Raw genomic sequence first — 26554 nt, forward strand, 5'->3', positions numbered from 1 at the left:
ATTCATGACCGAGAGTCGAGTTCTCTACCAAGTGCACACGTGAGTATTCACGCAAGTGGTAAATGCGCATGACCAGCCATACACTAGCTCCCTGGGAGCTACTCTACTTGTCATGCGCACTACCACTGCGCGACGTCATCGCGGGCGCTATTGATCATGTTGATGTTTTGTATACACGCACGAACAGCGCTCTCTTAGCGACATCCAACACATGAACAAACTTATCATATAATGTGCATTTGTTTTCACAGTCATCATTTTCTTGCTCAAAACTCATGTTCCGGTAACTGAATATGTATGAAGTATAGTAAAACAAATATAACATGGTTTATTTCGGGTGACTAGTCGATGAGCTCCCCTCGGTATTGGAAGTTGACAAACTAGTTCCCTCGGCTTCGGCTCGGGAACTTGTTTGTCAACTTCCAATACCTCCGGGAGCTTACATGTATACCGACTAGTCACCCTCAAACCATGTTATATTTGTATATTAATATAATAAGGAGGGTTTGCTCCGAAAAGAGTTGTTGGTATGGTCTTAAGGTATTGGACAAGATTTACAGATACTTTTGCTTGTCTCAGGGAGGTACATACCTTTACTGAGATGTTGTTGGATTCAGTTGCACCACTTGTGAAGATGATCTCTCGAGTATCTGCTCCAATCAGACGAGCAACTTGCTGTAAACACAAACCAAAAAAAATTATACTAATTATAGTATCAAAGTCTTATATAGCGCACATGTCTACCAAACAATATACTCAAGGCGCCGAATATATACAAACTTTCATAATGAGGTTATTGCAATGATGAATTCTGAGACCCAATTATTTAGCACCTTATAAGGGTTTACAAGATGCTACGGCGCATACAGCAGCCACAGCCAGGAACATCGGGGCAAACCCCTTCGCTTTTCGAAAAGTGCAATTGGGTTCTTGCGTTACACAACACATGAGACCAACAGCTTTACGTTCATCCGAAGGATGAAAATATAAGGATAAATTGAGAAACTGGACTAATGAGATCCTAGGATCCGTTTATACCCAAGGCTGGCCTATCACATCAGCTGTTGGCCCCAAGAACAAATATTTTTGGTTGAAAGAAAGCAAAATTGCCTAGAGCAGGATTTGAACCAACAACCTCCAGATTAATGTGGCAGCGCCAACATAACTGAGCTCCATGTACTTCGAGGTGTATATCTCGGGTATCTCGGGTATCGCCAAGAGTGCTTCCATGCGAGTAGGTCGTCTGTATCGAGCTCGGAAGTTCTTACCTCCTGAGGCTACTCTCTACCTGTACAAGACAACTATATGTACATCCCCTCATGGAGTACTGTTGCCAAATTTGGGCTGGAGCTTCTGCCTGCCTTTTATCTTTACTGGATCGAGTGCAGCAGCGTATTATAAACCTGGTTGGAGAAGAGTTAGGAACTACACTGCAACCCCTTTCTCACCGAAGGTCTGTAGCCAGCCTTTGCCTGTTTTACAGATATTTCCATGATAAATGTTCCACCAGTCTATCCAACCTTGTTCCTCCTGTCAGGGTGTTTGGGTATGTTTTGAAACAGACCAACCTTACACTCAGGTGATACGAGATTGATCTTGATTTTGGGTAAATTTTTTTACCTGATCTGCGTCAAGGACATTGTTGGATGATATTGATAATACTCACAGCCCTGGCTTTCTCTACGGCCTCCTCACACTCCCAGCCATAGGAATGAGTCCTAGAGTGAGGGTTCCCAAAGTACGCCAAGGAGTAAGGCATCATCGCATCAAGAACTCGAGGATCCTGCAAGAAAAGACCAAAGTACAATACATATTACATATTTACCAATGGATCACTGCCTTTGGGTTTTGGATGAGTACAACTTATTTTTATATCTTGTTGTTTTTGCTGATTATCTATATTTTAGATGTTTCTCTGTATTAGCGCCATGGAGCATTGTTTTCAATGGATATGGCGCTATATAAATTTTTACTATTATTATTATTATTAGTACCTTCCTCTTTTTTTTTTACATAAATAAAAAAATGTTTCACAAAAAGTTGTTGGTACACCTTCAGATCACTTGTTCCAGATAACAATATAAGCTCTATACAAATTGGATACAAACGCTGTTCACAAAACGAGCGATCTTACACTGTCTATGCCATTTCCTGGCAAGCAAGATAGGGTCAACCAGTACTATGTAAATGTACACTGTATTGTGACTATTGGACCAGCAACATCGTCCATAATGTCAATGGTCTTATTTTGGCCTGTGTAATGAAACTCACCAAAGGAGTAGTTGACTGTGCGTCCATGTACAGCGCCCTCCCTGGAGAGGGTTCCTCTGTGTCAGTCACCATCTCTAAGAACAAAAAAAAAGGAAATCAAAAATTTGTTTGTGACATGTCTAACATGTGTCTAATCTTATAAATGCTTTTTAGAGTGACAGTGTACAAATGTAAAAACATCACTAATTTGAAGAGAATTGCATCAATAATAGTAAACAAACACTTGCATTTCGACGAGTGCATAATACGCATGACAAGTACTTAGAATCACTAAATAACGTGTTCTTCTGGATTGTTCAAGATCACACTCGCAGCAAAGATGACGCGCTTACAAGCTCCAGAACATTTACAACCAATTACATGTTGTCCAAACCAGGCCCAACCGCGCACCCAAGAGGGGGCTTGGGGGGGCTTAAGCCCCCCCCCAAGAGGGTCCCCCCCCCAAAAAAAAAAAGATGAAAGGAAAAAATCATAATGGGGGAGGGGAGGAAGAGAAAGGAAAAAAGAGCCGAGGGAGAAAAGTCGCAAATGCGTGTGTAGTTTTTGGTTTTTATTTCCGGTGGAAGTATTTTCTTTTCTTCCTTTGCCATTCGCATTTTTTTCCCCTGCCAAAATAACTCTTTTATCTGGGATATTCGCGATAACGCGAGGTGCGAGGTGAAAGATTATGAACACATCTAACTCCCTTGTAATTGTGTAAACTTGCAACAGTAACATAAAGCATTTGAAACCCTTTGTCCAGGATAAAATATATCTCACATCGTTCTTTCATTTTTGAACAGTAATCTGATAAAAAATTATTATTATGGCACCACTTTCACAAAACAAAGGTTTATCTGTAGGTTCTGGGTTTGCCGCCTCCTTATTCATGGAATTTGCCGCACAGTGATGAAAAGTAGGTAGCACCGCCGTTCTCTTTTCAACCATGTCCGCAGCATTACTATTTAAAACATAAACCTTTGCTGACATATATTGATTTGTAAAGTGGGACATTTTTCATAAATACTTAGAACAATATAGTACATGTATATAGATACGATGACGTCTTCAATCGCATGGCACTACAACAAAGTTGGACTTTTCACCGTAATATTATTGCTTCACTAATTATTTAAAATTAAGATATGGGCGATTCCCCCTATAAATACTAGTGCTGGGCGAATAGTGAATTTTTGTTATTCGGATACCGCTGGCCAACTATCCGAAATTAACCGGATATTCGAATAGTTTTTTTTGCCGCTAGAGGGCGCTATTTAAAAAAAAAAAAATTAAAAAAAAATTAAAAATATTTTTTTTTGCCGCTAGAGGGCGCTGTTCGTTTGTGAATGAGATCTTATGGGCGGATTGATATTAGTTTTAGACAGTGTCACTCGGTTCATTCATAAAAATGACCGGATCTAATTTAAAGATGGCGATTTGCTTTTTCTTTTGATCGTGATTGACTCTACGTGATGGAAAACTTTTGTAATCTTTGAACAAATTACGTCAGAAATGTCATTGTTTTAACTCTTCACGGAGGTGAGCATAGTTAAATACTTAATATATGCTGTTTTATGCTGTCTTAATAGAAGTTTCATAAGGATTCAGACAAAATATTCATATCAGTTGTCGCCCGACGTCCGCGGATATTCGGATATTAAAGAATATCCGGTTACTCGGTTGTAATTACAGAATTATCCGGTTTGTAAATAGGTATTCGCGCCCTATGCGGATATCCGGTTAAGAAAAAAAAGGCATTCGCGGTTACGGATAGGAAAACCTATTCGCCATTAACCGGATATTCGAATAATTCGCCCAGGCCTAATAAATACTAATGGCACCGTGGTCTAGTGGTTAGACTGCAGAAGCTTGCAGCCACAAGGTTGTGAGCTCGGAAACCCAGGCTAACTGCTATTTTCACAATGCCTCTATTATACAGTATTGTCATCTGGTTACGAATCACAATTATTGACTGATTTTTGCAGTTCGTAATTATCAACGATACATTTATATGAATCAGAAGTGCTTAAAAAGTATGATTTTCTTCAAAATTTATGAATAAAAAGGCTTGAATTTTCACCCCCAAAACGCCAGAAAGCTCAGAGCTGTAAAGACTAAAAACAAATCTTTTATTTCAAGTATTTGGGTTTGGAATGTTTTTGGCTTGCGAATTGGCTTTTGACAAGATCAATTTGGCACGCTGCTAAACGGATGCAAGGCTGACAAAACCCAAGTGTTTTGCATCCATTGGATAACTTTCAGTAGGCGCACCACCAGTTTTTTCTAGTTTTGTCTTTTGAAATGTCATAATATGTGTGGTCAGAAAAAGACACGATGTTACCAATATATCATTCAACAATGGCAAGCATGGCAAGGGGTAGGTGATAAGAAATCCGGGTGGACATCAAAAGGGTGCATGCTTACTTGTTGACATAATTTTGTGGGGCTTCACAAGACCCTGGCCAGTCGTGCCCTTGTTTAATTAATACAGTAACTGAAAACCGCATATGTTTTTTGTGCTGCGATTCTGCACACGTTTTCATTTAAAGTTATAAACTGATTGTTAAAATTTACCTGGCACAGCAAGGCCTGCAGCAGGCGAAGCTTGCTGCAAAAGGTAGCGTCTTGAAGCACCAGCGACATTTCGTACTGCTCCCACGGAGCTTCGGCAAAAAGCTGGTATCATAACTTCTTAATATGGTGTTTGGTTCGAATAAAAAATAAGATTTGTGTTGAAATGCTGAAGTTGTCTCCGGTGTTTATGCAACATTGGAACGACGACATAAACACGAAATACGCCCTCACGTGGCGTAATGATTAAACCAAATATTTAAGACAGAAGGAAGAGGGCGCACTTCCATTTTACGTTCGGAAACTTACAGTCGCACTGATTCTGTAATAAAAATGAAAATAAAACAACTGCCGAAAACTATTTACTGAGTGAGCAACCAAGCAACTACAGTATGACTGGTAAACTGAGGGCGATTGTAGAAACTGTTTCTTTTGTGACTGATAAGTAAGAAACTCTTAAATCTTTAAAAATAAAGTTTGGATGGCGAATATTTTCCAGAATGTCCGGTATTTGGGAGGCGTGTCGGGGCCAAACTCACGCCGGTTGTATTCGCTTCTGCCCGGCCGAAGAACCAGCGGGCGCCCGGTGAATACCTTAGCTGCTTGTGAGAGATACTTCCACGAGGGACATGGTGTGAAGCAAGACGTCAGTTACTCGAATGATTATGGAACAAGTACAATAAGGTCATGGCAAGCCAAACCTTTCCTTTTGAATAAGTTGTTAGCCGGCAAGTTTTCTTCAGCAGTGCCCAAACAAGAATTTGTTCACAATTTCAAAAGTGTCAGCAGTCAGCCTCGCCGTTTCTTTCAGACAACTTCGCCATGCAGCTGGTATGGACATCTATCAGTTTCCCCAGAGCAAGTTAGTAAAATTCTACATCGACATGAGATTGGCGTCAATGTCGAAAAGGAAAATCTCCGCGTGCAATCGTTTATGAGTAACCAAGTTGCTTCGAACAATCCACTGGAGGACCGTAGAGGTGCTGCTTCGTGCAAGTTGACCAACGCAATGATGTTTGGTGTATTTGACGGCCACCATGGACCGGCCTGTGCACAGGTCATTAGCGAGCGTCTCTTTAATTACATAGCTGCGGAAGTTCTCCCGTACGACATTCTGGAGCATGCGAACCGCATGTTTTCTACCGGTAATCTCACAGAGCTTGTGGACTTTTATGAACATCCCAATGATTACATCTCCCATGATCAGCAGCAGTTGTTCAAAAACAGCCTTGCCCAGTACCTGAAGGACAATATTTCTTTTGACTTTCAAGGAGAGTTTGACTTAACCAACATCTTGATGATCGCGTTTGATCGACTTGACAAGGACTTGACAACGGAAGCATTGAAAACCACCAATGGGGACTTTAATGATGAAGGACTGCATCGAGTCTTCTCTGGCGCTTGCGCTTGCATCGCTTACGTTGAAGGTGATAACTTGTACGTTGCCAATGCTGGGGACTGCCAAGCTGTCCTCGGCGAACAGAAAGATGACAATGTATGGAGTGCTACTTCAATGTCCTTTGAACACAATGCGCAAAACTCTGATGAAGTAAGAAGGATACGCTCATCTCACCCACTCAACGAATCCTCAACTGTCATCAAGAATGGTCGGCTTCTATCAGAGCTTGCCCCGTTACGCGCATTCGGAGATGTCCGCTACAAATGGAGTCGCACCATCCAACACCAGGTCCTTAACCCATGGTTTGGAACCAACGTCATCCCCAAGAACTACCACACCCCACCTTACTTGATAGCCACACCCGAGGTCATCCATCACCAGCTGACGCCGTCCGATAAATTTCTCATTCTTGCTTCGGATGGATTGTGGGATTGCATGACACCAGAGAAGGCGGTTAACCTTGTTGGAGACTTCCTCCTGATGAGCGACAAGATGGGTAGCTTCCAGCCCAAATCGGAGGGAATGTCTCTGCAACACCTTCATCAAACTCTAGCGAGACGTAAGGCAGCCTTGTGGCCTGTGGACACTAACGTTGCAACCCATTTGATTCGCTATGCCTTGGGAGGTGTGCATAATCGTTTTGATCACAATAGGCTAGCCAACACACTCAGTCTACCGGATAATGTGGTCAGACAATATAGAGATGACATTACAGTTACTGTTGTTTTCTTTAACTGAGTTTAACCACACCCAAAAACACACTGATCCAGTACGCTCCATCCCTTGTAATATACTGACCAATCACAACTGGGTATGCAAAGTAATGAGTCAAACATGCTGAATTTCCAATACAACTTAGCAAAAAGATAAAATGTAAACAAGACTTAGAGTCAGAGGCACATCAGCTTACTGTGACAATGAACAGACACATGTTTTAATGTTCACATGTCGCCCCCCCCCCCCCTACTTCGTGTTGGCTTTTTGGTTGTATACTTTGTAGTGTTGCATGGTATCTAAATCTGTGTAGTGTTGTTGTCAGGAGTGAAATTCAAAAAAAATTATCCTGAACCATAACCATTCTAGCATTAAAACAAAACTCATATCAGCCAATGATCTTTACTGGCTTTGAATTCTTTTAGACAGAGTTTGTTTTGGAATGGAAAAGCTTAATATCTGCTTAAACTGCATACATGTACATGTCAACATAATACAATAGAATATACAGTAACTGTGCAATAGTTTGGGCAAGACATTCATTAAACAAAAATTGCAACACCCCCCCCTTTTTGGGGGCGAGGGGTGGGGCATGCCAGACCTCACATTTTACACTGCAATGTACAGATGTATTGTCAAACGAACAAGAGCTGTATCAAAGTACATGTTTATGTATATGATTTGTAACTTTTACGACCAGAAGGCAAAATTCAACTGGCATTATGTTTGTGCAAAAGTTTGAGCAGGATAACTGATCTTCAAACTGATATTCAAATTTTGCGAATATGATATATAGTTCTTGAGATATGAACTTTTGAAATTTTGAACTTCCGGTTTCAACCGGAAGTAAAAGTCACATGAGGTCACGTTGTGCACGACTTTTGTAGCTAATTACAAGACCTTTTATATGCACCAAATATCTTGTGTGTGGCATTTGTAGTTCTCAAGATATGAACTCTCCAATTTTTAGCGTTTTTTTGAACGTAATGACGTCATCAATGACGTCATCATTCCAAAAATGTTGCTGTTTCGTCTACTCATTAAGATCAATATATATGGTAAGTTTCAGGTTCATACAAGCTTTAGTTTTTGCGAAAATCGCGCGAGAACGTTCGAGGAGAAGAACACGCAGAAAAAAAAACCAAAAAAAAAACAGAACAATAACAATAGTTGTTCGGCTGGTGGCCGAACACCTAATTATTTCATGGACTTTTCAGTGATTGGTGTGGATCTTGATTGAGTTGATGATACTATTGTACTATAGATGCATGAATAAATGCACATACATGTATGTAAATAAAGTTGCTTGCACTGTTGTTTTTAAAACTCATTTTGTATTATTTTGTTAAATCCGATTTTGAAAATGACGAGTTCCAAACCCGGGGTCCGGTCATTACCAAAGTATGACCAGGGTACATAGTGGACACTATTGGTAATAATTGTCAAAGACCAGTCTTCTCACTTGCTCAACCATGTCAACATGCACAAAATAAACCTGTGAAAACTTGAGCTCAATTGGTCTTGAGCTTGATATTGTGACCTCAAATTCTAAATCTGAGGTCTCGAAATCAAATTCGTGGAAAATTACTTCTTTCTCAAAAACTACGTTACTTCAGAGGGAGCTGTTTCTCACAATGTTTTATACTATCAACCTCTTCCCATTTACTTGTAATGTTACCAAGTAAGGTTTTATGCTAATAATTATTTTGAGTAAATACCAATAGTGTCCACTGCCGTTTAAGCACAGATTTTACTGCCAGCATCAGCACTGTTTTATTTTTCTATGGCAGAGCCATGGAATTCGGCCCTGTGCCCAATTTCATAAAGCCTGTAAGCACACAAACTTGCTAAGCACAGAATAGCAATCCTGAGCAGAAACGAGTGACCAGCCCCAAAAGTATGCATTGTTTTAGCCGGTGCCTGACTCAAATTTTGCTCGACAAACAACTTTGTCAAGAGTATTTTCTGCTGACAGCTTTATGAAATTGAGCCCTGGTGTTTTGCCAAAACACCAATGTAAACTTACACATAAATAAGTAGGCACTAAGCACAGCCATAAGAGATCAAAATGATTCACTTCCATTAGGCCATATTAAAAAAAAAATTGTCGATCGTCCTTTTTTTGTTTGCGGATGGAGGAGGGAGGGAGGTTAGTTTTGTTGACATGCCAAATATGAAATCAAGAATAAAGATATCATCATAATCACTATAAAACAGAGGGTTTGTGTGTTTTTGATGTTTTCAATAGTTTTGTCAAACAAATTTAACTCCTAGACGAGATTTTCTGTAAACTTTTTCAAACAACTAAGCACAGTGTAGCCGAAGTAAATACTTGAAGAATTGTTCTTGCCTTGCCAACATGAATAACCACCTTCTTAAACACATTTTCAAACCTGTACATTTTGAAAAAAATATCAGCTGAAAAGGTTGTTTTCTAGATTTAAAAAAAAAAAAAAAAAAAAGGGGGTCGGAGGGTTTTGAACGGTCACGATCAACAATTTGTTGTTTGTGTGGCCTTACTAAGAGAAAAGTTTGTAAGGAAAGAATTTGGTCGCTACATGTCAAGCTCATGGATATAATGTGATGATCACAGTTTTATTTACACATTTATTTAATACTTAAAACCTTATCATTTCAATGTACATCTACAGTATCTACACTTGAATGTCAACACACATTTCAAAGCGCATTCATGGTTTACATGTAGCTCTTGAAGACGAAAACATCAACTCATTATGTTTAAAGACAATGAACACTATTGGTAATTGTCAAAATCCAGTCTTCTCACTTGGTGTATCTCAACATGATGCATTAAATAACAAACCTGTGAAAATTTGAGTTTGATTGGTCATCGGAGTTGCGAGATAACTACATGTATGAAAGAAAAAACACCCTTGTCACACGAAGTTGTGTGCTTTCAGATGCTTTGTTTCGAGACCTCAAATTCTTGAAGTCAATTTGTGGAAATTTACTTCTTTCTCCAACACTACGTCACTTCAGAGGGTGCCGTTTCTCACAATGTTTCATACCATCAACCTCTCCCCATTACTCGTTACCAAGTGAGGTTTTAGTGCCGATAATTATTTTGAGTAATTACCAATAGTGTCCACTGCCTTTAAACATTATATACATTCAGATTGTCCGGAAGCCAAATACAATGAAATATCGCATTTAAAAATCACACAAGCTTTGCATACAATTCACAAATGGTGATTCGTCTAATTTCGCTTAAAACACATTACACACTGTACCTACAGAACACAGCACTCTATGTACATGTATAGACATAAATCATACAAAACCATAGATATAGAAGACGGAGAACGCTGAGTGCGTTATTGTGCTTACAACAGGGGCGAGAGTCATTACTAACCAAACAAAATTGAAACTTGGATACAAATTCAAAGGTATGTTGAAATGATGGCATGTCTACCTTTTGGTAACCCCTGGGGTTAGAGATTCCAAGGAGCTTTTGGAAATAGTATCCAAAGCACTAGAGAAGTAGACCAAAGAGTAGGATTTCTTTATTTGTGGAAAGAAATATTGTCTTCACCAGGCCGACATAAAAAGTCTGAGCTCAGCCAAAAGTCTGAACAGTCTCATGCCTGTTACAATTTCATTGTGAGACAATTTTTATGGTTGGCGTACGCATTTTTTTGTATGCGTGTACATGTATAGCAAAATATTCTGCCATACGTAGGATGTCATGAACATTGATCAATGAAATCAGATAGAAATGGTCTATAGATGTGCGTTGCCACTTTGCCATACACGCGTGTCAACTGATGATCTATTTGCCAGGATATGTGACGCATGGTTATTCAGTACGCCGTGCCCACAGCTGACACAGAGGGCGGTCGAGGTCAGCGTTCTCCAGGTTTTTCTAAATGTATAAGTTTATACCATTCAATCAAAAGTTTTTCCAACTAGAGTAAAAATCAAATAAATAAATTGATACGAAGATCACAAAAGATCAGTAGTGTGGCTTGTGCGGGAGAAAGACGACTATGTTTTAAAAATTAATTCACAATTCGCAAAAATTGTGACACCTTCACGTTAGCTGGGCTGGGCGTACATGTATGAGTCAAGCTTTACACACAAGTTTGAAATTGTCAAAACGTTGTACATGTATCTCGCTTTAAAAAGCACACAAAACAAGCTCGCATCGAGATGACATTTGTGGACAAAGTGTTTTTATGCAAGAATCAAAATACAGTTGGTTTGCACTCGTGCAACATTTTGGACATTGTTAACAATTATGATGTGGTCCCCCCAAAAACCATAGCTTTTGAAAACAAATAATACAAGGGAAGGTACACGTTTGGTTAAATTGTCAAAGACCAGACTTCTCACTTGGTGTATCCCAACATACATGAAAGCATAAAATAACAAGCCTGTGAAAATTTGAGCTAAATTTGTCAACAAAGTTGCGAGAAAACGATGAGAGAAAAAAAAACACCCTTGTTAGGAATAAAATACTTCGTTTTAAAGCAGTAAGAAGATTCAAAATAGTTTATCAACAAATAAATCTACATGACCCTTTGCTTCCATAAAAGTACATACCCTGAATATAATTACAAGTTTGATTTTTTGGTCACTATCATGTTTCATCGGTCTGAAATACAACCGTCGACTTATGTGAAGAGATGCGGCTCCTTGCCGTGGACGGATGACTTACACCCCGGTGTCTACTCATCCGGGAGTGGGTCGACTGGTGGCTGCTACCCTGCCGAGGCCCGTGACTCTCTGTCACCACGGTGGCGTCGTCATGGTAGTTAGAACTCATTTGGTTCGTTGGAGAACTTAGTTGGGGATTCAAGCCATTCTCCCCAAAACTCAGTATCGTGTACTGACGCACTGCAGAGAGTTTAAAACGGAGGGGAGATAAAAAAAAGGGGACATTTAATCATTATTGTCTACTGGTCGGTCTGAATAGAGATGGTTGGGACTTGGGTTGTACGGGTGCAAACACACAACTGTTTCAGTGCAACAAAAGAATAGTGCTTGAAGTTTTCATTAGAATAATTATAATTATAATTTGGGAGGCTAATCATCCTTACTCACACTAAGAGCTGAATTGCGAATGGCGCGACTACGTGTTCGAGAAGCTGGCATGCAAGGGCTGCCTTTGGCTGCCAGCCACATCAACCCATTACGACCACAGAGCACAGCCAAAGATCGTTTCCCGGCGGAGGAAAACCAGATGGTCTGGACCCTCATGGCACAGCAGAGAACCAACGCACAACTCAACTCACAAAGGGCCCCGGCCGGGAATCGAACCTGGGTCACCTTGGTGAGAGGCGAGCGCTTTACGCACAAGCCAACCATGCTACCCACGATGGTAGTAGCTTTAGCCGGGCCTGTAAACTCACGACAGGACAAGTCTAGTGGTCTTGTGTTTTTCAATTGAGTCATAAAACTGCCATATGTTATATTTTAAAACAAAAACAAGTGATGTTGAAAAATTGACTTTGAGTCCGACAAACACAGGTTGTTTTTAGAAATGAAAGTGATCTTTATAAATACATGATAAGTTTAAATAATCTGATATTATACATTTGTGTACCACATGTCATAGGGCTTGCCCATTAGAGTGCGTATAATGATTTAATTGCCTTTTTTGTCATGTTTAATGTGTGATGCTATTTGCACAGTGTGTGTCTTCTGATCAGGATGTACATGTAAAGCCATGTCATTAGAGAAAAGGGCACTTTCAATGAAAGTTCTAAAAGTTTATGGGAAAAACTTTTTTTACGGAGGCACCAAGGTCAACACCAGGGCAATGGAGGCCCATGGCATCCAGGTAATTCCAGGCCTGCCACACCCTACATGTGCGTCTTTGTTTGAAAATGCTTCATTTTTAGGGCAGAATTTTTGTTACAGAATAAGCTACAACAATGGGAAACTTAGAAACGGTAGGTGGCAGCAGACTTACCAGGTAAATTTCCATTCTTTACGTAGTTCTGAGCATGCGCACATTACCGAGAACAATGGATTTTACCTGGTAAGTCTGCTGCCACCAAGCGTTCCGAAAGTCTCCCATTAACCTGCATGTACAGTAAGTGTCAGCTGTGATGTTCATGTATGTGCAGCTACATATGTAATACAGATTACACACGATTTGTGATTCAAGTTGAAATTATATGTCATCAGTGGAAAAATAACAGCTGCATCAGAAGCCATGATCATCCTTAAAGAACAATTTCCATGAATAGTGGAAATTGAGACGACCCTGTCTAGAAATGTCCATGTTCTTTCTCTTGAAGACGATCAGAACATACTGAACCAAGCTTTGACTTGTCAGCCACTAATGGACCCTTCTCATGAAATATGCTAATCACATTCACGCATGTGTACATACCCTGTTGGTTGGCAAACGCCATAGAGTTGTGCACTAAGCAGACGCGCAATCGCGTCTGCGTCACGCACCCATTAGCAATGTACAAAACAGCGCGATGTTACCTCATTTTGCCAACCAAAACGTTAATGCGCACTCAATATGTGCAATTTACATATTTCATGGGAAGGGTCTATTGCTCTCAGCACGAACCCCTCCTGAAAAGAAATTCAAACACATGGTGCTATACCGCAAACCTCACCCGACTGTGCTGTCCAGGTTATTGGTGATGAGCCAAACAACGTTCAGACTCTAACTAAACATGGGTGTCTTGCTATGCTAAATGATTAATAGTGCTTGAAAATATCAATTTAACAACTTACTCAAGTTTGCCATTCGTTACTTTGTTAATAGCTTGGTTAGTTTCAAAAAGGAAAACAAACAAAAGAAAATTTCAACTACTGGTAGATTTGTGCAGAGGTGCCCCTGTTGTGCAGAGGCAGATAAAACTTACCCATCAATCACTAGAATTGCAAACAAGGTAGCAAAGCAGAGCAAGCATAAACGGAAAGAAAACAGGCGTCAAGAACACAATAAAGCATGCATACTGTAGTTTGCCGAAAATAATGACACAAAAGGGCATACAAATCTATGAGAAAGACTTATAAAAGGACCATGATGTTAAAGGCAGTGGATACTAAAATGATAATTACTCAAAATAACTATAAGCATGAAACCTTACTTGGTAATGAGTGGAGAGAGGTTGATAGTATAAAACATTGTGAGAAACGGCTCCCTCTGAAGTGACGTAGTTTTCGAGAATGAAGTAACTTTCCTCGAATTTGATTTTGTGACCTCAGAATTAGATTTTGAGGTCTCAAAATCAAGCATCTGCAAGCACATGACTGGACACCTTTGGTAATATTGTCAAAGACTAGTCTTCAGCATAGATGGTGTATCTCAACATAACAAATGCATAAAATAACAAACCTGTGAAAATTTGAGCTCAATTTGTCATCGAAGTTGCGAGATAATAAAGAAAGAAAAAACACCCTTGTTACACTAAGTTGTGTGCTTTGAGATGCTTGATTTTGAGACCTCAAAATCTTATTCTGAGGAGGTCTCAAAATCAAATTCGATGAAAATTACCTCTTTCTCAAAAACTACGATACTTCAGAGGGAGCCGTTTCTCACAATATTTTATACAACCAACCTCTCCCTGTTACACGTTACCAAGTAAGGTTTTTTGCTGATAATTATTTTGAGTAATTACCAGTAGTGTCCGATGCCTTTATTAAGAGTACTCTATGACTTTCTAAATGCATAATTATGCTTACAATATTACAATGAGTTCACTACAATTTTGTGGCAGCACGATGCAGTTTACCATGTTTATTGGTCCTGAATAGTGAACAATAAGAAATAAATACACACATGATTTGACTTTGACTTACTGTTGGGATTCTTGATGTTGTTCAAGTATGGGACATTCTTCTTGGCTACCAGGCAAGGTCTCTGCGATGTACTGTTTATATCATGGATCAGAACAAAACAAAGTTTTCAGTGTTTGTAATAATAAATATTCATAAATACCTCGCACAGTTTCGCTATTCCTATTGGTGGAGAGCACGTCACGAGGATGTGTATAGACCTTTGTTTATGACTGGTTAAAAGTGTTGAAACATGAGCGTGACACGCGAGCTGGCACCTGTGCTTATAAGACAGTCTCTTCATTCCTATTGGTCGAGAACAACACTCAGTATTTTTCTGCAAGTGTTGTGGAGCTACGTTTTTTAAGCATTAGATGTTTTCCTTACATAGCACAATGTAGCGATTGACATGGTGCCCATGGTGCAATTTGCTGCTCACCAGGAACAACGGGGCGAACGAACTCCTTTTTTTTTTTTTTTGCCATTTAGTGACTTGTTTCTTCTGCATGCATTTCACGACACACAAACCAACTGTTTTACGTCCCATTTGCAGCACTGATGGTTAAGTGTATTGCTTTAATTAAGCGGACACAAGTGTCACGACAAGTACTCAAACACACACCCTGCTGATCAAGAACACCAGAGCTTAAAGGAACACGTTGCCTTGGATCGGACGAGTTGGTCTATAAAAAGCGTTTGTAATTGTTTTTTATAAAATGCATAAATCGTTTCATAGTCACGCACCACATGAAACATGTCTTCGTCCAGGGTGGCTTCAAAGCGCAGACAAGTTAGCGCTCTAGTCAATCGCTCTCTGGTTTTGTCACACAAGGCAATTTTGTCGAGCAACTTGGAGGCAACCAACTTCACATAATAACAGCCTTGAAGTATCCTACTTACTCAATCTGAGGGAGGCCGATGTGTTTGTAGTGTTTCCAAGCATCTAAGAAAGGACCTGCCAGGCGATAGTTAGAAGTGTAATACTCAAGAACCTTAAACAAGTACGGATCCTGTCGACACCTTCAAAGTTAAACAAAGAAAATAGTAATGAAACAAGGTTCTTGTATAGCGCTTTATCAAACCACTAGTATTTTTTCCTGCAATACATGTGGAGCTACAGTACATGTACATTCCCCTTTATAGTATTTTTTTGTTTAATGGTTTACAAGGTGCCGTGGTGCAAGTATGCTGCTGATCAAACTAGGAACACCACAGACAAAGCCCTTCTTTCTAGGAGGTTCTTTGCATTGGGTTCTTTTGCACGCATTACGAATCACACAGGACCATCGTTTGACCATACTCACACCATAGTCTATGTTTGACCAGCTACAGCTAGGGCTGGATTAACCACTTTGTTATGCAGGGTGCGTTCGATTAGCTTCCCTGGGTCGACCCCGCAGTGCTCACTCGGGTGAGCCCCTGACAAGGACTAAACGAACGATCACACTCGCCCTCTCGAGGTGACGGCGTGCACCTCAGGTGACGGCATGCACCTCTACAGGTCACCCCAAGTGACCCACTCCACAAGCAGGGCACTGGGGGCTGACCCGGGTGAGCCCCGTCAAAGCTATTTGAACGTACCGCGGCAGACCTGGGTCGACCCAGGGAAGCTAAACGAACGAACCCATAGTGTCGGACTTTTGGTTGCGCAATGGATTGTGATTGGTCAATGGGGTGGAGCTTAATGGGTCGGTCTTTTCTGTTGCAGCCTTACTTGTTCAAGAGCTCCCTCTCCGCTTTATGATTGAAGCTTAGGTAGCCCAGTGCAATGGCGGCTGACCCCCTTACTTGCTCATCTTCTGACAGCATGAATCTACAGAGCTGATGGATTGCGTTGATAGAAATGATTGCAGCTGGGACACCTAAAGATTTAGACACAAAAAAAACCAATAAAATATCATGAATCTTAATCAAAACTTCATGACTCTGAAAGGTAAGCAAAGAATCAGTGCGGACAAAATCAAAGAGGTATTCCCGCTTTATATGTCAAGCGAATTTCACAGGTTAGCAGTTAGCAGGGAATCTTTGCTTAAAATGCATCAGGCTTTGGAATAAGCAACTTGACATGGGATAATCTCTAGACAATGCCCCCATGGGTAGGGATCAACGTCAATACATTCACCTCTCCAAGACCCAAGGATATTCTTGCATAGTATCCTCTCACAAGCCTAACTGCATCTAGGCTACGAATTAAAAACAACACAAAGTATAATCTAGTCCGTAGTCTAAGTTTTCATGCAGAAACCTCCCCCTCCATTAACTGAGAGGTACGTTAACTGTTCTCTGATATTCTGACACCCCAATGATCCAACAACAAACACCTTGTACATGTATCTTACATGATAGGGTTAGGGTACCGTTAGCCCGGTTCATATACCTGCAGGGCTGTATGCTTCGTTTTTGAAAGGGCAAGGGCACCAAGGCATTTTCTCTTTGACAAAGGGAACCCTATGAAGAAATTGTAAATTTCTACTGGAGCATTTCAAGGGCACCATGGCAATGGCAAGGGGCAACGGAGGCAATCGCCTCCGTTGCCTCCGTGAAGTATCAGGTCTGTACCTGTCCTTCCTGTGAATGTAAATGCTTAGCAAATTTTGAGGTCACATGGCTGTTTTCAGTCGCAGCGAATTCGAAATGTTTTGCAGGAGTTTAAATTACTTCAACTGTTCCGAATAATTTGTTACAAACTTGTGACGTCAAAATTTGTATCAAATTTGCTGATAGATGCAGGATACATACAGTAGGCATATACAGTAGGTGTGCCAGAACATGGGGGGTGTCAGAATATTTACGTGTGCGTAACCAACTGAGTAACCATGTAGACATACCTGCTCTTGTGTGTGCCAATCTAGCGAGACAGTCAGATGCCAGCGCTTGGATGGATTCATTCTTGGACGTTTCTAGGAGATCAACGATGAGTTTGATGCCAACTGCAGAGGACGAAGCTTGCTCTTCATCTGGGACGATACGCGCCAAAACTACAACCTGTTGGTCAATGAAAAAAAGTACTGATTCATAAGTAGGAAGTGATACTCCCGTGTTACAAGTAGGAGATTGAAGCATTGGGAAATCAAATGAATAGATATAAAACCCTATTTGTCCAAAAGTCTCGTCAGGAAGCTGTCTGATTGTGGAAGATTGAGGACTGTACAGCATCGGGGTGTGTAGGACCATAGAGCAAGGAACATGGTAGGACCAAAAAACAATAATGCTTATCCCTGCACCAGAGAAATAAATAAGAGTTGTTCTAAAACCCCCTCGACCCCCCACGACCCACGACTCCCTCGACTCTTGTGCAATTTTTTTTTCTGTACACCGAAATTGCCACAGTTCACAACCTCAGCCACTCACGCACACAATTTTGTATGCTGACGTCGACAACCATGCCTCGCACATCACAACAACACAGCGTACGAGACAGACCATACACACGTAGTATGCTCGAAGCAAACTTCGCATGATTGGCTGCTGAGATCAGGCCTGTGGCAATTATGATGTACAGATAAAAAAACATGGCATTTCCACGTGTGTCTCTTGGCCGATCCGAGATTAATATCCCAACTGGGAACATGCGTGTACCGCCCGAATACGATTACGGCCAACTCATTACATGATTATCAGGCAGACCCATTTCTGGCCAATTGCTCCGCGCGTCCTGTGTACTATTCCTCCATGGTACTACTAGTTGCTCTAAGCGGAGCTCAAGGTTGAGACCCGACCGACAAAATGGCCACACGGACGTGTTTAGGGTCCCCAATTGGTGTGCACGTTACGTGCGGAAGCGGAGAGTAAATACTCCCAATTCTGTGTGGCTGGTGCAGATAAATATAACAGCAGTCTCAGACTTGAAGTTGCGTCGCGGATCACACACTGTGAATTCTAAATCAGGGACTTAATTCTTACTCGACGTAAAGCGACATTTTATGAATTCGGAATTGGGACATTCTTCGAACACGGGGCGGACGTCGAGGGGTCGTGGGTCGTGGGGGTCGAGGGGGTTTTAGAACAACCCAATAAATAAAGGAATCAATGTGTGGTGAAGAGGTTTTCAACTAGTGGTTTAAACCCAAGGAATCAATGTGTGGTGAAGAGGTTTTCAACTAGTGGTTTAAACCCAACGAGGACTGGTTCTTGATAATTTTACAGAGACGAAGTCGAGGTAAATTATCAAAAACCAGGCCTCGGCAGTTTTAAACCACTAGTTCAAAACCGATTCAACACACTTTGATTCCATTCATAAATACCTTTTTGGTCTAAAACATCAACACTTTTGGTCAAAAACTGGCAATATTGACACTCAATGTGCTGATTGGCAAATTCTTGAAAATGCAGGTTTAAAGTCAGTGTTTTTCCTTTTCCAGCCAAGTTTAGGCAAGCGATTGCTAACCAAAGCTTGCCCGATTAGCAATTTTAAAAAGGACATACATACCAGTGCATTTCGGATTTTTCTCAGCCAAAGTTTGTTTCCTAGTTTAAATTGTCAGTCTTTTTTTTATTTACTTTGTATTGAGAAACATTTCAGTACCTGGAAAGCTGCATTACATCTGTAGAACTCGTCATCTGACTCAAGGAACGAGACAAAACAATGGTAGCGTACTCCGCCAGAGTCAGCGATTTCATGCTGCTGAGTGGTGTTGTTGAAAGCAAAGGCAGCCAGTGCGGAGCCAGCCAGTAACCTCACAAGGTCATCCTTGGAATACAGGAGACGTAGAATGTGTACAAAGTTGAAGTCCATGTTGTCAGAAATGTCATCCATCACGTTAGGGTTGCCTGCAAATGCAACGGCAGAACAGTTACAAAAATATTACACATTTAAATGTTAGTTAAGTTCAATAAATTTAAACGTCTTTCTAATTAACTGACCTCTATACCAATAATTAATTTGTTTAGATGAATCACACTCACAGAAAAACAGCACGGGCAGAAAATATCATGTTAGTAAAAGTATCAAAGGTACATGTACGGAGGGGAGGTTCATCCATTTGCAGAAATCCATCATGTAAAGTAAACTATTTTGACATGTTTGAGAAAGGATTCCCTTGATGGTTTGGAGAGATTCTTACGCAAAACAAAGACTTTTATAATGACATGAATGAAGGCCTCTACTTGGTTTATAAAGCCCCTTTCACACAAGATCAATTTAGCGAGGGTCCCTTGCTAAATTGTAGCATGGTTGTAACGTTTAACAAAATGTACATCGTGTGAAAGGACAACAATTTTTTGAGTGTCCATGGTCCCTTGTAAAATCTTGTCCAACATTGCCACATTTTGTCGGAGGTCTCATGGAGGTGGACAAACACAAAAGAAAACATGGCGCATAGCTTGTAGGACGCTAAACACTACTGCGCATGCGAAAACTACATGTCATTGCCTTGTTCGTGGGAGAGTGTTTACTCCAGTAATGTAAGAGAACGGAGATATATTTTTTTTGTGCGGTCGGATTATCGCGGCAGCAGACACTGTGCACAAAGAGCGCTTATCGGGTCGTTAATCTGCTAAGCTCATCGGAGGGCTCCATTGGTTTACTGCAGGCCTCCAAACTCGCTAATTGGTCGTAAATTGGCTTAGGATTTCGTTCCAACTCCTTCTATTTCTACCTCCATGGTACTCTATAGCAACCAGTATTAGATGCATACATGTAGAAGCCACTTGGATACTACACCTATAGCAATGAGTCTTGAATTAGGCCTGTACCCAAAACAGGCACTTACATGTTACAGTGAACCCTTAGTGACAACTCAGGGTGTATCCACATATCAACCAGTGTATTACATGTAACTTAGCAACCAAGTGCCTACCCATACCAACCAAAGTAGTAAACCCATAGTGACAACATGTACTAAACCCATAGCAACCAGTGTACCACACCAATAGCAACCAGTGTTGACCCCTAGCAACCAGTGCAGTATACATCCCGTACCTTAACCAATAACATCCAATTGGTACCTAACCTAAACAAAAATTTGTTTGAACTGTTTTGTTTTGAACTGTTTGCAGACAAACACACTTCACAATTTTTAACTTCCAGAATTTTATAAAAACAGTTAGGCCTACCATTTTAAACTTCCAGGATTGTATAAAAACACAGTGTTACACATAGGCTAACACCTTCAAGGTATTAAGGATTGACTAGAATGAACTCTCATGTGACTAGAATGAACTCTCATGTTCCCCCCCCCCACCCTCCATCGTCACCCTGCCAAAAGTTTCCAATCGGCCTAAAAGAGCGGACCCAAATGCCAAAGGAACAACATCCACTTAGAACCCCTTCCATATATCAACAAGGCTTGTACCACCTAGCCCCTGATGACAAAAGACACAACCAACAGTGGTCACAGTGGCCATTTCCATACAACTGTGCTTAAGAAACCCTGCCCCTGATAGCTAATTGTATTCACACACTTATCCTTCTACTATAGACATGAAGAGGTCTTTATAGAATCCCTCAATAATGTTAGCTTGGTAAACAAAAACTGTAACCCCTGCAGTAGTACAGACTTTTCTGTTGTTAGGAATGGTTTACAAAAACTGTTGCCATTTGTTTAGTGCAAGTCATTCAATCATTATCAGAGAGGTAAAACCAGAAGTTTGATAGACTCATGGGATTAATCTATTACTCCTGGCCTTAATGTGCCCCTCATCTACTTAAAGATGCTGGACACTATTAGTAATTGTCAAAGACAAGTCTTCTCACTTGGTGTATCTCAACATATGCATAAAATAACAAACCTGTGAAAATTTCAGCTCAATCGGTCATCAAACTTGCGAGATAATAATGAAAGAAAAATAACCCTTGTCTCACAGAGTTGTGTGCGTTTAGATGGTTGATTTCGAGACCTCAAGGTCTAATCTGAGGTCTCAAAATCAAATTGGTAGAAAATTACTTTTTTCTCAAAAACTATGGCACTTCAGAGGGAGCCGTTTCTCAATATGTTTCATACCATCAACCTCTCCCCGTTACTCGTCACCACGTAAGGTTTTATGCGAATAATTATTTTGAGTAATTACCAATAGTGTCCACTGCCTTTAAGGGTTACCATGGTTGTCCATGAAGTGGCTGGGATCATCCTACATTGTACGTGTACCTCTGTGTGTATGACAGTTGAATAATGCTGAACAAAGCCAATAACCACAATCCATTGATGCCAACACTACTGTGTTACTAACATGACTATAAAGGATTTTCACAATGTGGTACTAATTGATGTATGACGGGAACTTTAGGCCTATTCACCAAGTGGGGTGTAGGACAACTGTGGACATTCTTAGAGGAACACATTACCTTGGATCTGTCGAGTTGGTCTTTGAAAAGCATTTGTAACCGTTGTTATGAAATGCATATTGGTTAGAAAGATGATTGCAATCTAAGTAGAGTACAATGATCCACACAAAATGCCTCGAAATTGCACGGTTTTCGCAAGAAAAATGCCAAAATGGGCCAACGAAAAAAAAAAACCATAAATTTGCTTTGTTTAAAACAGAGACCTCACAGGCCTGTATTTTTTGTTAAACTTCAGGAAACAGAGCACGATCAACCCCACCCCAACCCCCACCCCCACGCTTGATGTCTACAACTGATACGAAATTAATACAGCCTTGATGGTCACCAGTGTTTGTGGTACAGTACCACCACCAACATGTAATTGGATGTTATGGACAATAGTGTAAAGCCTGTTATCAACAGGAATTTATTATCAATAAATTCCCCCCCCCCCCCCCACCCCCCCCACCCGGAGGAAAACTTGTGTTGTTTATACACATTTACTTTTACAATGGATGTTTTTGTGCACAAACAACTTTTTAAAAGGATGAACAATTCCATGCAGCAACATTTTTCAGACATTTCAAGGCCATAAGCGCCCCTCAAAAGCAAAGACAAATCCTGGATACTGACTTTGAATAAGTCTCAAGATAAAACATCCCATAAGTACGTAATCTTTATCATTATCCATCTACTATCTTTAACCTGCGCCATCTATCAATACTTGGTTTGTATAAACCCCAGGTACTGTTGACTGTGCAACCCTACTACTACATGTTCGGTTGCTGTACACTACCAATTAACTGAACGCTTGATGTCTACAACTGATACGAAATTAATACAGCCTTGATGGTCACCAGTGTTTGTGGTACAGTACCACCACCAACATGTAATTGGATGTTATGGACAATAGTGTAAAGCTGTTATCAACAGGAATTTATTATCATTTATGGTCAGAGATTACACAGCAAAGTACATTTCATGGCAATTTGATTTGTAATGGACACCGACATTCCTGTGGATTTGTTTTCTGAACAAATAAAGTTTTTGATCTTAAAGGGACTATCAAAATACTGTGCAGGAAATTTTGTTCAGAAATTTTTTTAGAAAGAAGAAAGAAAAGTTGGTTTTTGAACCAACTAAATGTAAATGTAGCTCTGTAACATTTGTAAAATAATAAACATCACTTTGCTTCTCCCCCAAGCAATTAACCACTTCAAATTAAACGCAATATCCTATCCCAAATTATTTTTGTTCGTCATCTTATTTGGACTGATGGTACAAAGAGTACAAGTCCACGCATTCCGATTTGGGTAAGTTGTGAGTGAGCAATGCGGAATTGCAGTTGCAGCGTACCTAGCGCTAAAGATATTTTAAGCCGTGACCCATCATGGCCATAAGGTTCAGCAAGTTATGGTGGCCACAGAATTGTTTTTAAATACCCTTGAAAAGTGGTTGAGATTGTTTGAAGACCAATCTTACAGAGCTCTTCAAGAAATTTAAATACCTACCGATTGAGCAGCAGCCAAGTGTAAGTGCCGATTCAACTCTGATGAGCTCATTACGCGAGTGAACCATCAGAGCAACCAGGTATCGGATTCCTCTGGAGTTGAGAACTGTGTCTTGATTCTCCTTGTGTGGAATGTAACCGATCCCGACACACAAGTGCCTCAAAGCACGTATGGAGCTCAAGACAATGTGCTCCTTGGGCGAGCGGAGAAGGCGTACTAAGGGCTGGACGCCGTTTGCCTGCGCGATGACATTCTGCTTGTTGTGCGGTCCCCGTGCGAGAACTGCAAGTCCTTCCGCTCCGATGTAATGTAGGATGTCAAACTCAACTGTGCATTCAGGAAGTCAATCAGCTGTACAACTCCAATCATACCTGCCATCGTGCGTTGCTCGTCGACATTTTCTCCGGCTAGCGCCCAGAGAGCACTGGCTGTACAGACTTGGACTTTGGGGACGCTGCTCCTCTTCAAGAGCGTCATCAACGGGATGACTCCACCCTCTTCCAAGATGATCTTTTGTGTGTGCGGATTGTCTTTGGCTAATAAATGGATTGCTGTTATAGCGCTCAGTTGCAGTTCTCTATTCTTTGCACTTGCAAGGGTGATCAAAGCTGAGGATCCACCCTCGTCAACGAAACTATTCTGATTGGATTGCTCATCCTGGACAATTTTTTGAACTGCCGCAGTGAGAGCCATGAGGAGTGCACGCGGCTGCTTGGTTTCTTTGGTTATGCAAGACTCAAACAAACCCACTAAAGCTCGCATGCTGTCTGTAGTGCTCCCGACGGTTTGTCTGTGCTCAGGGCTAGCAGCTGCGATCTCAGATAGAGTGTCCGTCACTTGAACCAACAAATCCTGATCGCTGCTCGTCTGCCAGATTTTGATCAGCGCAGGGATAGCTCCGTGTTGTACCATTGGGTCTACTACTCTCGGACTTTGGAAAGGTGGCACAGCATCTTGGCACCGGCTAGTATCAGTTCCCTTGAGGTACTCTTAAACAGTTCCAGCGACATAGGTATACCACTTTCCTTCACAATTTGTTCTTTAGCCTTCTGCGACTGGATGATGTTCAGGAGCACTGTGTACATGTACAACTTGGCAGAGTTTGACACAAAGGACTTCATGATCTTCATTGTGGAAGGAATACAGTCTTGGTCAACGACGGCCTCCCAGTTTGGACTAAGGGTGCCATCTGGACCAGGTTCAGTCAGTTTGATCAACATTTACCAGCTGACTCGGCCTCCTCGTCGTTATCCGATGAAGCAAACTTGATCAACCTGTTCCACACAGGTAGATCTGGATGGTCCATCTTAATAAAGTACAACATTATCTCCACATTCTGCTTCATACTTGACAGCTCAACTACGCTGAGATTCTGCGCATTCACATACCTCAGATCTGAGCCGAGTTCCACAAGACACTGAACAGTGTCCAGTTTATTGTTGTCGACAGCCAGTAGGAGCGGAGTCATGAGACGATCGTCGTTGGTCGGAAACTCCAGCTGGTCCTCACTCGCTGCTACAAACCTCTGTATGGATTTGATGTAGCCATGGTAAGCTGCATTGTGAATGTGGCTCCAGCCACGCTCATCCAAGTCATTCATGATGGCTCGTTCCTTGGCGAACTCGTCTTTGACCGAGTCGCGTCGTTGTCCACTGGAACAAAAAGTCAAATATTGGTGGATTGAATAAAACAACAATTGATGTAATTGCTTCTAAAGCAGTCTGATAATATCTTAAGTCCTTTATTAGCAAAACTGAAAAATAAAAAATAAACAGACTGCAGAAAACTTAAAAGATGGCCATGGTGGAAACTTCCTCTGCAATGCTATAGTTTTTGAGAACAGAGTAAAACAATCAGTGGGATTCACCGACATCTCAGGGGCAGTCAGCAGAGTCATTTCAATAGTTATTTTAATCGTAATTGTACCCAACACAACATTGTTGAATGTTGAGCAATCTATGTCAGTTAGTCAGTTACACTACATCCATGTAGTGTTAAAAATGTAGCTAGCTAGATGACCAAGTGAAAGAAGCAAAGGCTTCTAAAACTACTATAACCAGATATGTAAACTCTGGCATAAAAACAATGTAAACTCTGGCATAAAAGAAAGTTAAAAAAAAAATAAAAAAAATAAAAATTCGAAACAGTGTACTTGTCCATGGAGGTACCCCCCTCCATGGTATGTCAGAACATAAAATTGTATAAAAAATATTAATTATTTTTATAAACAAGTTTGTAAAAAGAATTTGTATGGTTTCTTACAAAAAAATACAATACTACAATACAATCTACAATACAGTACAAATACAATATCTCCTTCCTCAAAATCCTAGGCTAAATCTAAGAATAAGATGAATGATCTTATTTATTTATAACATTAACAATACTTTAACCTACCCAAACAGCGCCATCTTCGAACTTTTAGGAGCTCGATTTCCAAGAACTAATGTACTTTACTTAGACATTTTTATATTCATGACTACAAAACTAGACCAAAAATGTCACTGTGTCCGTGCATAGTCAGTACACATTCCCTACACAAGTAACTTGTGTTCAATGCAAAGTCTATGGACACAGACACAAGTGCAACAAAACAGCTATCCCCCCTCAGACGAACCGTCATTGTTTCACATCTTTTGTTCCCTCTAATCCTATTCAGCCAGGTAGAGAACACACTCAATAAACTACACTTTAATACTCACCTAAATCAATTATTCAGAACGGGTGATTATTGGCCGGATTCAATCGATGTTTTGGAAACAAAATCGTCTCGGCCTCGGCTTTGCGGCCATCACAATGTGTTTATGCAGCATGCAGCATGAATACAAGAGATCGAGAGCGCAACAACAAAACAGATCCGATTATTTCATTCAACTTCGACGATTCAACTCCGCCCCCTCGTGGTACGGTGCGAATGGTACCCCGACCCTGCACATGGTTACACGCATATTTCTATAGCTATGGATCCGCATTATGCTTAGGGGGACAGACTAGGTGCTTTGATGAAGTGACAATTTTTAGCGTCTCATAGAAACGGATGGAAACTGTCATCGGCATGCATGATCATAAGCCGTGGGTCTC

The 26554-nt window shown here is 40.8% G+C and overlaps 2 protein-coding genes and 1 pseudogene across 3 annotated transcripts in view; 1 reads left to right on the forward strand and 2 right to left on the reverse strand.

The window, feature by feature from the left end:
• The window catches only part of LOC139934415 (cysteine desulfurase-like), a 32990-nt gene extending 27955 nt beyond the window's left edge, over positions 1–5035 (reverse strand). For both annotated transcript variants that reach the window (XM_071928644.1, XM_071928643.1), the window contains exons 1-4: positions 4825–5035; positions 2272–2345; positions 1667–1783; positions 592–675 (exon numbers count right to left, since the gene is read on the reverse strand). In XM_071928644.1, coding sequence (XP_071784745.1) covers positions 592–675; positions 1667–1783; positions 2272–2345; positions 4825–4936 — 387 coding nt within the window. In that variant the 5' untranslated portion in view covers positions 4937–5035. The remainder of the gene's footprint in view (positions 1–591; positions 676–1666; positions 1784–2271; positions 2346–4824) is intronic.
• A 90-nt stretch (positions 5036–5125) lies between these two features.
• Positions 5126–7493, forward strand: LOC139934707 (pyruvate dehydrogenase [acetyl-transferring]-phosphatase 1, mitochondrial-like). Its single transcript, XM_071929077.1, has one exon. The coding sequence runs from the start codon at positions 5303–5305 to the stop codon at positions 6956–6958; it is 1656 nt and encodes a 551-aa protein (XP_071785178.1). The 5' UTR covers positions 5126–5302; the 3' UTR covers positions 6959–7493.
• A 2008-nt stretch (positions 7494–9501) lies between these two features.
• Positions 9502–26018, reverse strand: LOC139934706 (ankyrin and armadillo repeat-containing protein-like; annotated as a pseudogene).
• Positions 26019–26554: the final 536 nt, after the last annotated feature.

This window comes from Asterias amurensis, chromosome 3 (genome assembly GCF_032118995.1).
Source record: "Asterias amurensis chromosome 3, ASM3211899v1".
NCBI classification, from domain to species: Eukaryota; Metazoa; Echinodermata; class Asteroidea; order Forcipulatida; family Asteriidae; genus Asterias; species Asterias amurensis.

What these genes read in the sequence shown, in the direction of transcription:
- LOC139934707 (XM_071929077.1), top strand. Translation starts at nt 5,303, where the DNA reads ATGGCGAATATTTTCCAGAATGTCCGGTATTTGGGAGGCGTGTCGGGG.